Source organism: Prionailurus viverrinus, chromosome B1 (genome assembly GCF_022837055.1).
Source record: "Prionailurus viverrinus isolate Anna chromosome B1, UM_Priviv_1.0, whole genome shotgun sequence".
NCBI classification, from domain to species: domain Eukaryota; kingdom Metazoa; phylum Chordata; class Mammalia; order Carnivora; family Felidae; genus Prionailurus; species Prionailurus viverrinus.
This window is the reverse complement of record NC_062564.1, coordinates 122,513,039-122,528,373: the sequence shown is the minus strand read 5'-3', so window position 1 is coordinate 122,528,373 and position 15,335 is coordinate 122,513,039. Positions and strand designations below refer to the sequence as shown.

The following is a 15,335-nucleotide window of genomic DNA, read 5'->3' as shown; positions in this document are numbered from 1 at the left end:
GCTGTCAGCACAGAGCCCCACGCGGGTATCAGACCCACCAATCACCGTGGGATCAGGACCTGAGCTGAAGTCAGGCCCTTAACAGACTGAGCCACCTACATGCCCATGTCCAAATCTTATTCTTATGGTTATTTTTGACTTGGACTTTGAAAAGGATTTGTTTACGCAGTGACAGGGTGTTTGTTTGCTAGGACCACCATGACAAAGTGCCACAAAATGAGCAGTTTAAACAACAGTAAAGTTGTGCAGGATAGAAGCCAGAAATCCAGGCGTCCATAGTATGGGTTCCTTCCAAGGGTTGTAAGGCAGGGACCTGTTCTGGCCTTTTCTTCTTGCCTTGTAGGTGGCCACATTTACATGGCACTGTCCCTGTGTGCAAGTCCGTCTCCAAATATGCCCCTTTTATAAGAGGACACCGGTCATATTAGATTAGGGCCCACCCTACATGACCTCTTTATAACTTGCTAAAGACGAGATGCTAGCTCCAAATAAGGTCACATTCTGAAGTCCCGGGAATTAGGACTTCAACATATGAATCTTCAGGACACCATTCGACCCATAACACTGCCATGATCCACTTCTCTCTACTCTCCCCTCAGCCTGGCCCAAAGAGTTCCTTGTCCTGACGTTTGGGCTGAGACTTTGGTCTTTGGGCTACCTACGGTGGAGAATATTGTTGACGTCATCCTTGAGGGGAAAACCCAATGAAGGAAAAGTCACCTGTGGTTTGTCCTGAGTGCAAGTGTGGTTCTCTCCTTCCTAGGTGGTACCATGGTAACCTCACACGCCATGCGGCCGAGGCCCTTCTCCTCTCCAATGGATGCGACGGAAGCTACCTTCTGAGGGACAGCAATGAAAGGACCGGGCTGTACTCTCTCTCTGTGAGGTAGGATGTCTAAGAACTATGAATTCAATCTCGCCCCATCTCTTCCTTACATGGGCATTGCTTTATCATCACACTCAAATTGCCAGATAGCAAAATTCTCATGTCACCAGATAAAATTCTCTCAATTTCTGTTAGACCTGCAGGTCTAAGGATTCCAAGCTCTGAATGGTAGACTGTAAAAAAAAACATTCTTCCTCCTTCCCTTGGCAGGGAAGAAGAAAATGTTAGAGCCGAAGGATACTTTACGAATCGTTTAATGTCTTGCTTGACTGATGGAAAAACTGAAACCTGAAATGGTAAAGTGTCCTTTCACCCAATAAATCAGCAATAGAAACAGCACCGGAATCCAAATCCCTAAAACCTGGCCCAGCGCCCTGTTAATATTCATTGCTTCCTCTGGAAAATCAGAATGATTTGTGGCCGTGCAACTTTCATCACAAACTCAAGCAGGCAGTGAGGCAAATTTTAAGTTTTTCTGTAAATGGACTGACCTTTCTCAAGGCTCCACTTCCCCTGAATGTTAGTAAAACTAATCTGGTCCTTACCAACACAAACCGGTGATGGCCCAGTCCTTCTCTGGTCTTTCTCCTCCCCTGCTTCCTCCTGGTTGGCCTCCGTATCAGGGAAGATGGCCTCGCCAGGTGATGATCAGGACAGCATCTGTTCCCTTGGTGTCTGAGGGCCTGTAGCAAGTCATTCTGGGTTTGCAGGGAGTTGGCCTCGGCTTAGACTGGGAATGTGAGGAGTCCATGAAGTCGCTCTCAGCCACCCACTCATTAATCTCAAACTGTGACTGTTTTATTACTGTTCTGATGGCGCCTCCATATACCCCTGAAAATAGTCCCTTCTCCGTTCGTCTTTCACGCTGATCTGGCATAAGGAGGTTTTCTCTATTCTTTTCTGCTCCACATGGTCTAGGCCTCCTTGTCACTAACTCAGGAGCAACACTTACACTCTTTTCTCTCTGAATCCTCTTTTTCATCTAGTTTAGCAGTAGTTTCTTTTGTTTGTTTAATTTTTTTTTTAATGTTTATTTTGAGAGAGAGCACATGAGCGGGAGAGGGGCAGAGAGAGAGGGAGACACAGAATCCAAAGCAGGCTCCAGGCTCTGAGCTGTCAGCACAGAGCCCGACGCAGGGCTCAAACTCACAAACCGTGAGATCATGACCTGAACTGAAGTCAGAGGCTTAACTGACTAAGACAGCCAAGTGCCCCTGTTTTGTTTTTGAAAGTCTCCTCTACTTCTGAGAGGGGGAAAAACTGGCTATAAAAGTATTTCCCTAAATAATTGATGGCAGGCTTCTATGAGCTCAAAAGAGAAGAATCACCATATTTTTTTATCTTCTCTTTGGGCTTCTGGACCTACATATTTTCTACGCCACATAACAAATTACCTAAAATGTAGTGGCGTTAAACAACATAAACTGATTATCTCACAGTTTCTGTATGTCAGAAGTCCCAGTGAGTTCTCTGGATTCTCTGCTTGGGCTCCGACCATGCCAAAATTAAAGTGCTGGCTGAGGCTGTGGTTCATCTGGGCCTTCACATGCTCTTCCTTCAGTCTCTTCTTTCTTCTTCAGCGCTTTTCACTCATGTCCTTGTTGCTATAGGACTGAGCTCCCCACTTGCCATCTAGCTATTGGCCAGGGATCGCTGTCGGCTTCTGGAATCCACCCACCATTTCCTGCCAAGGGGCCCCCACAGGCAGTTCAGAGCATGGATGTTTGCTTTCTTCTAGACCATCTAGAGTGAGTCCCCCTCTTCTGTGACCAGCCAAAGAAACCCTTTTGCTTTTACCAAGACTTTCATGTGATTAGGTCAGGCCCACCCAGAGAATGTCCCTATTTTAAGGTCAGCTAATTTGGAGCCTCTATTACCTGCAAAATCCCTTCATAGTAGCATCTATATTAGCATTTATTGAATAAATGGTGGAAAGTGTATGTAGTCCAGGGGCTGAGAATCTTGGGGTCCTGTTGGAACACTTCCATCCAGGGCACGTCTATAAGCCTATTTTAAGGGGAGTGGAAGAAATAGGTGAGAGGGTGAGGAGGTACGTAAGAGGGTCACAGATTTTTAAAAACCACCTTTATTAATAGTTTTCATGTCACTCTGCTCTATTTTGCTTTAAATTTTTTCTAAATAACATTTTGGAAAAATTATTAATCAGACATGAATTTGTGCATGGGTGGAAGCAGGAATGTTACTTTCTCTGATCGACAGCAAAGGTGAAAAATTTATCAAGGGGTCAGGCTGCAAATCCTTTAATGCAAAGATCTTCCCCCGATCTCCAACAAACATGTGGAATTATTAGATCAAAGAATGCTAACTTGTCATCAATATATTTCTCATCGGAATGGTTAGATCAGAAACTTCTTCCAATTAGGTGGCACATATATATCATATCTATATAAAAATGTAAAAAAAAATAACCACGGAGGGGGGGCACCTGGGTGACTCAGTCAGTTGAGTGTTGGACTCTTGGCCTCCGCTCAGGTCATGATCTCACAGTTCATGAGCTCAAGCCCCACGTTGGGCTCTGTGCGGACAGCACAGAACCTGCTTGGGATTCTCTCTCCCCGCCTCTCTCTGCCCCTCCTTGCTCTCTCCCTCTGTGTCTCAAAATAAATAAATAATCTTTTTAAAAAATCACCAACAGAGGTGACAGGAACCACAAACCAGCTCAAAAGAATGCCTTTTTTTACTCATTCATTTGTTCACTCCGTTAATAATAAATATCTAAGAGCATCCACTCTATGCCAAGCTCTTTGATAAGTGTTGTGGAAGATTCAGGCTTTGCCCTCAGGAAGTGCAGCTCACAGGACAGTAGGACGCTATACAAGTAGCTCACGACAAGGAACAGTGCAGTGAATGACGGGAAAGGAGCCAGATGAGTGTGTGGACTGTCGAGGGGAGAAAAGCAAGTAACTCATGTTGTGAGTATCATGGCGTACTTGATCCAGCAGGTGTCTTTGGGCTGACACTTGTTCAGAAACAAAGGGGGCGATGTTGCTGGTGAAGGGGGCTGCAAGAGCTCAGGGACAATAGCGGAAACTGTGAGGAGAATTGTAGGTCCGGTTGGATCGGAGAAGCAGTCCTCAGGGTGTGGTCCCCAGACTGGCGGCATCCCCAGAGAACATGTTAGGGATGCAAATTCTTGGGCCCCACACCCTGGACCTGCCAAATCAGGAATTCAGGGGGCAAGGCCCAGAAATCTGGGTTTTAACGAGCCCTCCAGGTGATTCCAATTTCTGATGCGTGCTAACGTTGGAGCAGGACTTACACAGAGAGGAGAGGAATAGCAGGAGTCAAATACTACTTATCTATTTAGGGGCACATGGATAGCTCAAAGCACCCGACTCTTGATTTCTGCTCAGGTCAATCTCACAGTTTCTTGAGTTTGAGCTCCGCGTCTGGTTCTGCACTGACAGCGTGGAGTCTGCTTGAGCTTCTCTCTCTCTACACCTCCCCTGGTCATGCGATCTTTGTCTCTCTGTCTCTCTCTAAAAGTAAATAAATACACTTAAAAAATTCTTTTAATACCAGTGCTTTCAATAATTGTGTTGTAATTCTCAGTTTTTAGAAGGGTTTCATGATGATGCTCATGCCTAATGTTATATTTCCCTTCAAAACAAGATAATTCATTTCTTAAATAACCTAAAGCATTTCTTTTTCCCTTTCAGAGCCAAAGACTCTGTCAAACACTTTCATGTTGAATATACTGGATATTCGTTTAAATTTGGCTTTAATGAATTCTCATGTCTGAAGGATTTTGTCAAGCATTTTGCAAATCAGCCTTTGATTGGAAGTGAGACAGGTAAGCCACGAACAGATAGATACTTGACCTATGAGACATTGTTTCAGGATGGAGGAAGGAAAAGGGGGATTTCATTAAATAGTTGTCACTTCTCTTGGGTTATGTACATACGATATGCGATTAGATACGGTTAGAAACAATTTTTTCCAATTGCTGTGCCATATGCTACATTAATAAATTTAATCTATATCTGTATCTATATATCTGTATTACCTTTATGAGAAAACAATGTGCTTTGAACAAAGTAGACAGTTTTTTTAGAATGTGATATAATAATGGATTGATTTAAAGTACACAACTTAAAAAAATAGTCTATTCATTTTACAATAATATATATAGTAAACAAAGAAAAAAGAAAGGCTAGAACAACTTTCTGATTCCTCATAATTTTAGACATGGACAGTTTACATATTGGGACCACCCATAAAAGATAATGTTGAGCATTTTTTAAAACAGAATTCATACTTCAATGTTCACAAATATCACGGAATGTTAAAAATATTGACTGGAGGGGCGCCTGGGTGGCGCAGTCGGTTAAGCGTCCGACTTCAGCCAGGTCACGATCTCACGGTCCGTGAGTTCGAGCCCCGCATCGGGCTCTGGGCTGATGGCTCAGAGCCTGGAGCCTGTTTCCGATTCTGTGTCTCCCTCTCTCTCTGCCCCTCCCCCGTTCATGCTCTGTCTCTCTCTGTCCCAAAAATAAATAAAAAACGTTGAAAAAAATTTAAAAAAAAATATTGACTGGAAATTGCTCTTTTGAACAATGCCTTTATTACATCATAAAATTCTGTTTCTCTTGGTTTTTGTAAGTCTTTACACTGGACTTAAATATGGATGGAAAATTTTGAATTTCCCTGTTTGAATGGTTAAAGTCCAACTAGAATATTCAAGTTAAAAAACAAAAGACACACTACCCGGGTATCTGAATTATCTAACTTGTTTTTCCGTACCGATTAAAGTAAGCAAAAGATCACCCCTATACTTGTGATACAGAATCACAATTTTATGTGGCCTAAACAATGGTAATTCTTGGGTAATCAAAAGTTGGGTGATTCCAGAATGTGTAGCCAAAGAGGAACTCAAGACTTAACAGTACAGCTATCTTACCATGAATGTGTTTATACTTGCTTTCTTGGTAAACATAGCCAGTGGACTTTTTGTTAACTTCAGTGTGGTTGTAGAGATGCCTCGCCAGTCTTTCCTTCTCTGCTGTTTCTGTGGCCTGGATAGACCCTGATATGAATCACACAGTATCAAGTGTAGATGAAAAGCACAGTGGAAACCACATAGTTGCCTTACTTTATACTGACCACATAAGACCTATACTAGAATATTCCAAACTGCAAAACTGAAGCTATAATCTTTTTTTCTGGTGGAAATTCTTCCAATCGGCCCTGAAAACGACTCTACCAGCAGTAGTTCACATAAACAAATGACAAGTGGGCATGCGTTATTTATTTCCATTGCTACTTTGGCTATGGCAAGCATTTTAGCTTCTCAAATCCCTTCACTTCAAACTTACCTCCTACTTGTTTCCCACTCTGTGCTCGACTTTATTCACTTCTTGATCACGAGAAATTGAGATTTCGAAACTAAACACTTTGTTTTGTCTACCCCTATTTGTGTCCTTCTCTATGTCCCCCAGGTCCTGATACAGTGCATGACACTTTGGGCGATGGATGGATGGGTGGATGGATGATGAGTATGAGTGGGAACTCTTTGTCACTTCAAAGCCATGATAAGTGTTATCTTCCAGCCTTTTTTCTTCCTCCAAGCAACGTCAGCTTCCTTCTTTTGAACTCTCCTCCTAGACTCTATATTTAACCCATTTGATCATTCTCTGTGCTCCTTCCTGGACTTTCTCCAAGTTACGGAACAGGTATACATTCTATCTACCAAAAGGTTTCAAAAACCTTTAAGGTCAAAGTGAATGCAGTGGTTTCTGGGTGAACCTTTCTGGCACAGGTCCAATCTCCAGGCAAGAGGATCACCTAAGTCTTCTTCAAAGTAAAGGCTCCTTGACATTGAATTTAAGACAATGTTAAATTTCCCTGCAAATACAGTAATCTAACTAAAGAAGTTTTACTATTAATCCTTTGGGAGAGTGAAGATTTGTAATCCTGATTCCTAAGGTAGTTTTATCCAAAGCTAAAGTCTGTTGTATCGTTATCATTTCTATAATCATTTTTTACAATAAAACTCAGGAAACTAAGATTTTTATCCTCTCTGCTGCATCTTCTCTGTGCCATTCATTATCCAACAGGAAATTTGCTATTATTTGAATCGCTTGCTACAGGCTCTTGATGCTTATGGACATATACTTGGCTTCCTAGCTTCCAGGCCTTGAGTTAGATATCACCAACTCTGAAATATTCCTCTTATCTGTCCCAGCCAGATGAAGCAAAGCCACTGAAGCTGGGAACAAGGGGAAAAACCCATGACAAACAAGTGTTCCAATGTTGCCCCTCTGGGAGTAATAGGCCTCAGGAAACAAGATAACGTGCTGAAGTCATGATGACTCTTAAACCCAGCAGATTTTCAGAAGCCACAATCAGCACTATGACCTGTGAACAACAGTGAATGGAAACCAGAATGCCACCTTCTAAAAATAGGCCCCTTCTTGTTCATTTGAGTATTGGCTCCTGGTGTTGAGCAGCAGTGATCAGGAGGCCTCCAGTCTGATGATCTCTTGGTCTGCATCAGAGAAGTGCAAACTCTTAAAGTTTTCATCCAATTAAAGGTTACCAGGGGAAGCATTTGTCTGCACAATGGATGAGGCCAGCCAGGGTTCTTACCTCCAGATCCTAGAATGGAAAGGACTAGAACGGGGGATTTCAGGCCACTCCTTTTAGCCCAGACCCCCGTCAGGCCAGCAGCACCTTGCAGTGCCTAGAGAGTGAGTTTATTTAAAAGAGACTTTCCCACACTTACCCACTGACAGGGATGGCACTGCATCTGAAGGCAATGGGCAGGACCTCCAAATAACCAATAGCTTTACCCGACTTCGCCTTGCAGTTAAATATAGTGTAGAGGGAAACCCAGAACACTCGGTTCTGGGTCATAAGAAAATATTTGTATTTGGGATACGTAAAAGTGTTAACCTAAAGGGAAGAATACTATTTTAAGATCTCTTCTTTCCTATTCTATTCCTTTTCTCTACTCCTCAACTTCTCAGGATTTCTGTTTCCTTAATCTGAAGAATGAAGATTTCCTAAGCAAGCGCTGAAAGCCTCCTGACAACCTGAATATTCTATGGTTATAATTTCCTTATCCCTTGCTATAATCTGCATTTAACCTTTCCAATCTCCATGAAAGTTTCTGTTCACTCTAATTGCTCCTTGTTAACAGCCATCAGCAGAATATCGTTAGATATTTCTGATTGCCAAATCCCAGTCATTTCCCAAGTAAATATCATGGTTACATTCAACATGCTCTCTTCCTTTACTTTCCTCAGTGGATCTTTTGTCTTCTAACATTGTGTTTAATTCACTTTTTAAAAAATTTTTGTTTAATGTTCATTTATTTTTTTTTTAATTTTTTTTTTCAACGTTTATTTATTTTTGGGACAGAGAGAGACAGAGCATGAACGGGGGAGGGGCAGAGAGAGGGAGACACAGAATCGGAAACAGGCTCCAGGCTCTGAGCCATCAGCCCAGAGCCCCACGCGGGGCTCGAACTCACGGACCATGAGATCGTGACCTGGCTGAAGTCGGACGCTTAACCGACTGCGCCACCCAGGCGCCCCATTGTTCATTTATTTTTGAGAGGGAGAGAGAGACAGAGTGCGAGTGGGGGAGGGGCAGAGAGAGAAGGAGACACAGAATCCCAAGCAGGCTCCAGACTCTGAGCTGGTGGCACAGAGCCTGAGGTAGGGCTCTAACTCGTGAACCTCAAGATCATGACCTGAGCCTGACCTAAGTCGGAGGCTTAACCGACTCAGCCACCCAGGACCCCTGTATAATTCACTTTTTTAAAAAATCTTTGCAAAAAATAAAAAAAAAAAAACACCTCTTTGCATTAGTATGTAAACCCTTTAAGAAGAGGGATATTTGTCATTTTTGTACCCTGATCATATGTCTCAGTAGGTACAAGAATGAATGGTAATAATTTTCACAACATTTCATAATTTCATGTTGGTTTCCCTTTATCTCATTACCAAAGCCTGCGTTGCAGCTTGAATGACAACACATCAACCAGTGAACTTCTGACAATTAGTTTTTACTTCCAAAGTTTTGTTTTAATGTTTATTTATTTATTTTTGAGGGAGAGCATGAATGCATGCATGAGCCAGGGAGGGACAGAGAGAATCCCTAGCAGACTCCAAAAGGGCTGTCAGTCCAGAGCTCAATCAGGGGCTTTTTGTGGGGCTCGATCTCAGGAACCATAAATCATGACCTGGATGGCTCCAAAGTTTATGCAAAGCATCATTTAAAATGATGCTTTGTGTTGTATGTATGCTCAGTAATGCTTAAATTCAGAATTTGCCTTTTTTTTTTTGGTACATTTATTTTTGAGAGACAGAGAGAGACAGAACGCAAGTGGGGGAGGGGCATAGAGAGACTGAAACACAGAATCCAAAGTGGGCTCCAGGCTTCGAGCTGTCAGCACAGATCCAAACACAGGGCTCATACTCACAAACCATGAGATCATGACCTGAGCCGAAGTCGGACGCTTAACCAACTGAGCCACGCAGGCGCCCCAGAATTTGACTTTCATTCGTTATGATAAGCTGCAATATAAAACTTTTCTTCCTACTTGTACATGGCTTCTAAGTTCAACTCAAATAGACTTGGAAATTTGAGCCTTTTTTATTAGCATGGATACATTTGGGCCATTATTAATTTTTACTGTACCCTCTTATAATCAGCCAGGTTTCATACATATATATTCTTTGAACATAGAGAGCATTTATCTTTATCCTTAAATGTCTTAATATTATTAGAACAAAAATTACCTTTCCTATTACCTTGTGTTTCTATTAGAATACTTCTGTATATGAAATTGCCATATACAATTTGTTATAGGAATTACTGTGTTATGACTTTAAGCACCCACCCAGCATGAAAAAGAATGACACGAATCAAGTGTTATGTTTGTACTTACCCTTTATAATAATCCGTTCTCGGTTTTGAAGATCCCATCTGGTTCTTTCTTAAATGTCAGATTTCCACTTCTCTTTTTGTTTTGATGTGGGGATTCCCAACCTCTTGATAACTGCTGTCTTTATTATTAATTTATTTTGTAACACCAGCCTTTTTACCCAGGTGGCATTTTAAAATAATTTTGTTAAAATTCAGTGTAGTTTGAGAATTGTGTGCCATTTCTGAAAATAATCGATGACAACTCAGAATTCTGCCAAACCACAGCCAAGCATCACTCCTTTAGTTTCTGCTTGCCAAAAAAGAAAGTTTTCTCAGTTTGTCATAAGGTGTGTTTGCAAAAGGAAAAGGCAGGCAGGGAAGGGAATACGGAAGCAACACGTATGGAGTACTCACTGAGTTCTGAGCGTGCCGTTGGATGTTTTCGCAGATATCAAGTTATTGAATCTCCTGAACCATCCATGGTAATGTGAAAGTGCTCCCATTTTTAGATGAGGAATTGAAAACTTAGACATGTGAAGTTATTTGGCCAGCGTGGCACAGGCCAGAAAACATCAGAGCTGAGAGTGAAATCCAAGCCAACCTGGTTCTAAACCACAGGGGCTTTCCATTCACCTCACTCTGTCCTGACGCTGGTCTACCAGTGACACAACAGCACGACATTGCCACAGCACAGTGTGGCCTTGAGTGGGTTTGGACAGGAAGATCTTTGCCACAACGACACAGTAGGATGTTTGTAGGACAGGGCAGAGCTATCCCCCAGTCTCTTCTTTAAGGTCTGTAACAATATTTTCGGTATGTGATATAAAGGCATTGTTCTAAAGAACATGAATCAGGGGCGCCTGGGTGGCGCAGTCGGTTAAGCGTCCGACTTCAGCCAGGTCACGATCTCGCGGTCTGTGAGTTCGAGCCCCGCGTCAGGCTCTGGGCTGATGGCTCAGAGCCTGGAGCCTGTTTCCGATTCTGTGTCTCCCTCTCTCTCTGCCCCTCCCCCGTTCATGCTCTGTCTCTGTCCCAAAAAAAATAAATAAACGTTGAAAAAAAAAATTTTTTTTAAAAAAATAAAAAAAAAGAACGTGAATCAATCTGAACTTCTGTCTTCGTATTTACCGCTGTTCCTATGCTATTTACATGAATTGCCACTTGGGAAATTATCTTGGAGGACATCTTAAAACATAAAAGGCTGACTAAAAAACATACATAGGCCCATCGCATTTATGTCTCTCCGGAAGAGATATAAGACAGCCTATGTAAATATGATACAGTAAAAGAAAATGTAAAGTTTGGGGTGCCTGGGTGGCTCGGTTGGTTGAGCATCCAACTTCGGCTCAGGTCATGACCTCACAGTTTGTGAGTTCAAGCCCCGCATCCGGCTCTCTGCTGTCAGAGTGGAGCCCGCTCGGATCCTGTCTCCCCACCCCTCTGCCCCTTCTCCCTTGTGCTCTCTCCCCAAAATAATAAACATCAAAAAAAAAAAAAAAAAGAAGTGACCTTATAAAAAAGTAAATAAAACGTAAAGGTTAAATGAGAATGTGGAAGAAAAGGAAAATGAGACACAAAGACGCAATGATGTCAGAAGTAAAGTACTTTAAACGGGCAGTGTGCTTGGCAGGAAACAGGACACACCCTTGGTTACTAAGCGTCCTAGTATCTCTTGCCCCTGCATTAGGCTTGTGTGTGTAACTAGATTTACAGGATATTAGAATGGGAAGGGATCCCACAGACCGTTTCATTTTTCCTTTACAAATGGAGAAACCAAGTCCTGATGAGAAACGTTGAGGCAAAAACTCTCATCTCCTTTCCTCAGGCTACCTCCTCAAGGATCTGCTTGTTCGAATTTTGATTTCCATGTACACCCTTGCGCCGACAATAAAGTACATTTCACAGGCCGTAGAGAGTTTCCATTACTCCATAATGAGTAAACACGTGAACTTCTAGTTCAGCTCCAGCCTCTGCCATTCATTCACCAGCTGTATGTCCTTGGGAAAATGATGTAACCTCCCTGAGATTCAGTTTCATCACCTTACAGATCAGAGCTGGTGACCTAACAGTTCATACCTTAATAGTTCCTGACTTGCTATTGAGGATTGAATGAGATTGGGTATGAAAGGCTATAAAAATCATTTTTAGCTTGGCATAAATAATCACTATTATTGTTTTTTAACAAAGCACCGTTATGGTAATCCCATCATATTGTCCGCAAGAGCTGCATATTCTTTGGTATACCATGAAGAGTTAGTTGGGGGCAATTAATTACATTTGTATTTATCAAGTGTTTATGTCATCTTCAAGTTTTAAGCCAGCTCCGCAGAGGATTCAGATAAAGGATCAGATAAAGTGACGGCTCCGCAAAGAGCGACCTGACTTGACTTGGACATTTTAACAGAATCTTCTGACCTGGCCAGCTGATCTACTTCTCCTCCCTCTGTGTAGTTCTCCCTGTGAGACTGGAAAGGGGCTATTAAAGCCCCTGTGTATGTAAGCGAACGTAGTTTGACCAGCATCATCTTAATGATGGGTTAAAGTTCATTTGCAGGGTAGGTTGCAAAGAAGAAAGGAGAAAGAGCTTGAATATTCCTGTCACTCCCTCTAGAAAGCCGCTTCCCACCGGCAAGAGATGACAGAGAAATCCACCATGCACACACCAGTTGCCTAGCTTGTTTTCTGAACCTGAGGGCAATAACGAAGCATGAGTGGATGTAGTCTTATTTGAATTTAATTCAACAAATATGTATTGGGCGCCAGCCACGAGCTGAGGACTACTAGCTACTGATGATGCGGTGATGAATCAGGTATCAACCTCATCCTCCGACATCTTACAATCTAGTTGGAAACCGGATGGGCAAGCACAAGCTTTAGTGCCTAAAAGAAATATTCTAAATAAAAGTTTCCCTGTTCAGAGCTAGATGTGCTCTTGTGCTACACTCCACTTCAGATATCGAACCAATGCCTGAGGCTTGAAAACTGTTCTGTGTTTCTGAAGCGCTGTGGGATACAAGATAAGGAGTCCTCCAATGCAGTCTCACCGTATCACAGACAGAGTGGGTGTCCTGTAAGTTACAGTTCAGCCAATGCAAACTGAAATGCTGGCCTTGGCCCTGCTCTGATCACCTCAAAAATGTACCTCCACCGAGTGTTTCTGAAACCAGGTTTCATATCAAAGGCAGGAAACAACTATCTCCTTCATGTAGTTCAGAAACTGAAGTGAAACTTGCAGCCAGGTTTCCAAGAGCTGGGCTGTACAGCTTCCTCTCTCCTCCCTCCACCAGCCCCTGCCTCCTGTTGCTTTTTATCTGAATCTTCCAACCAAATCCTGGAATTAATTTGCCCTGAATATCACTAAACCCAAGTTTCTCTCTTATGGGGCCAAGGCACTACCTTGGACCTTAGGTGGAAATACAATCAGTCTGTGGTGGCTACATATTCAAGTTTCTTTTGATTGCAACCAACCTTGGCTAGCTGAATTAAAAAAAAAAAAAAATGGAGGGAGGAGAATACAGGGAAATAAATGGATTTTCCTTGGGGGTGGTGCTGGTAAGGATTGGTATTCTCTCCCAGAATTTAAAAGCAGACTGAACAGCAAGAGACAATAACGAATCAGCCCCATGATCACGGCACCGCTGAAGCTTTCAGCAAACTGACATGACTGCCTTGGTCCTGCTCTGATCACCCCAAAAGTGGGCCTCCACCGAGTGTTTCTGAGACCAGGTTTTATGTCAAAGGCAGGAAAGAACAGTCTCCTTCATGTAGTTCAGAAACTGAAGCTGGTGGGCCTTCTCTCCAGAGAAATCATTAAGCAGATCCCTGGAAGTAAGTCCCGTGAGTGCAGCCTGAGTGAGGTGTTTGTGGGGGAGGCCCAGGGTCTGTGGGGATCTACATTGGCGTACAAGGATGGGGCAGTGTCTACGGAAGGGGAAATCACTCTTAGCCCAGCAGCCGTGCCAGGAAGCTCTATATATTATTGTTTTCTCTTGGGCAGACTGGTCAGCTAAGACCTTTCAGGGGGCTGGATGTTTATCAGTGGAAGTTGTCATTTTATAAGTGCTTTGCCATTTTCTTCATTCCACCATTCAATCCAGCCTCCTTCATGGTCTTACTAGTTAAAGTCAATGTATAGTCAATTGTACTTTCCTGTTGACTCAATATCATTTCCCTTAGTTTAGCTTTTGTTGGTGAAAATTTAGAAGAGGTTTTCGAAATAGAATTTGGTTCCCCCTAGTGGAGATTTGGACAGCTGTACTTGGCCTTGTGGCCGAAGCCGGCCTTGCCCGAAGCTGGGGTAATCGTAGACCTGGGAGGCTGGTTCCTCCCAGGCTCTTCTCTGACTTAACCCTGAATTACTGTGGCATCCATTTATCTACTCACTCATCAAGCTTTCATTATGTCAGCATCTCTACCAGGAAGTGGGATTGCAAAGGTAAATTTGGCACTGCTCTAAAGAGACTCACAGGGTGGGGAAATGCACCTGTTGAAAAGGCAATGGCTTCATAATACCAAGTGGTTATAGCATTGTGACTCAGGCAGCATTCCTTGCACACAGATCTTACACTATAGCACAACTGGCCCCCAAGGCTATGCTTATCTCCTGGGCACTGTACTATGGTAGGCAAGCTAATGGCCCACCCAAAGATGCCGATGTCTCTCCCTAGACCTGTGAATATGTTATGTTATGTGCATGAGGGAATTAAGATTGCAGATGGAATTAAGAGTACAAGTCAGCTAACTTTGGATGGGGAGGTGTGCGATTACAATGGTGTGTCCATTGTAATCATAAGGATCCTTATAAGTGAAAGACGGAGGCACAAGAGGGAGACCCAGAGACATGGCAGTGTGAGCAGGCCTTAATGCACTGTTACTGGCTTTGAAGATGGAGGAATGTGGCCACCAGGCAAGGAATGCAGGCAGTTTCTAGAAGCTAGAAAAAACAGGGAATGGATTCTCCCCCAGAGCGTTTCCGGAAGGAAAGCAGTCCTGCCAATACCTTGATTTAAGATTATGAGACGCATTGCAGACTTCTGACCTCTAAAACTGTAAAGTAATAATTTTGAGTTGTGTTAAATCGCTACGTGGTGATTTCTTACAGAAGCAATAGGAAACCACTACAGGTAGTATACTTGGGTATGTGCCAGAAAAAAAATTGGCTAGATACATCTTTCTAAAGCATCATTTAAAAAATTATTTTCATATTGGGGGACGTAGGTGGCTCAATTGGTTAAGCGTCTGACTTCAGGTCATGATCTCGTGGTTTGTGGGTTTGAGCCCCCTGATGGGCTCTGTGGTGACAACTCAGAGCCTGGAGCCTACTTCGGATTCTGTGTCTCCCTCTCTCTCTCTCTCGCTCTCTGTTTCTCTCTCTCAAAAATAAGCATTAAATTTTTTTTAAGTGGGGTTATAGATGTAGTTTGGATCCTTATAAAACAGTATTTTCATATTAAACATGGAAAAGTAGGGGCGCCTGGGTGGCTCAGGTGGTTAAGTATCCGAGTCTTTGATTTCAGCTCAGGTCATCATCTCACAGTTTGGGCTTGGTGCTAAT

General features: G+C 42.8%; 1 protein-coding gene across 1 annotated transcript in view; it reads left to right on the top strand.

The window, feature by feature from the left end:
• The window catches only part of DAPP1 (dual adaptor of phosphotyrosine and 3-phosphoinositides 1), a 53,110-nt gene that overhangs the window by 20,610 nt on the left and 17,165 nt on the right, over positions 1–15,335 (top strand). Inside the window, exons 2-3 of the mRNA XM_047855790.1 lie at positions 764–886; positions 4,567–4,700. Coding sequence (XP_047711746.1) covers positions 764–886; positions 4,567–4,700 — 257 coding nt within the window. The remainder of the gene's footprint in view (positions 1–763; positions 887–4,566; positions 4,701–15,335) is intronic.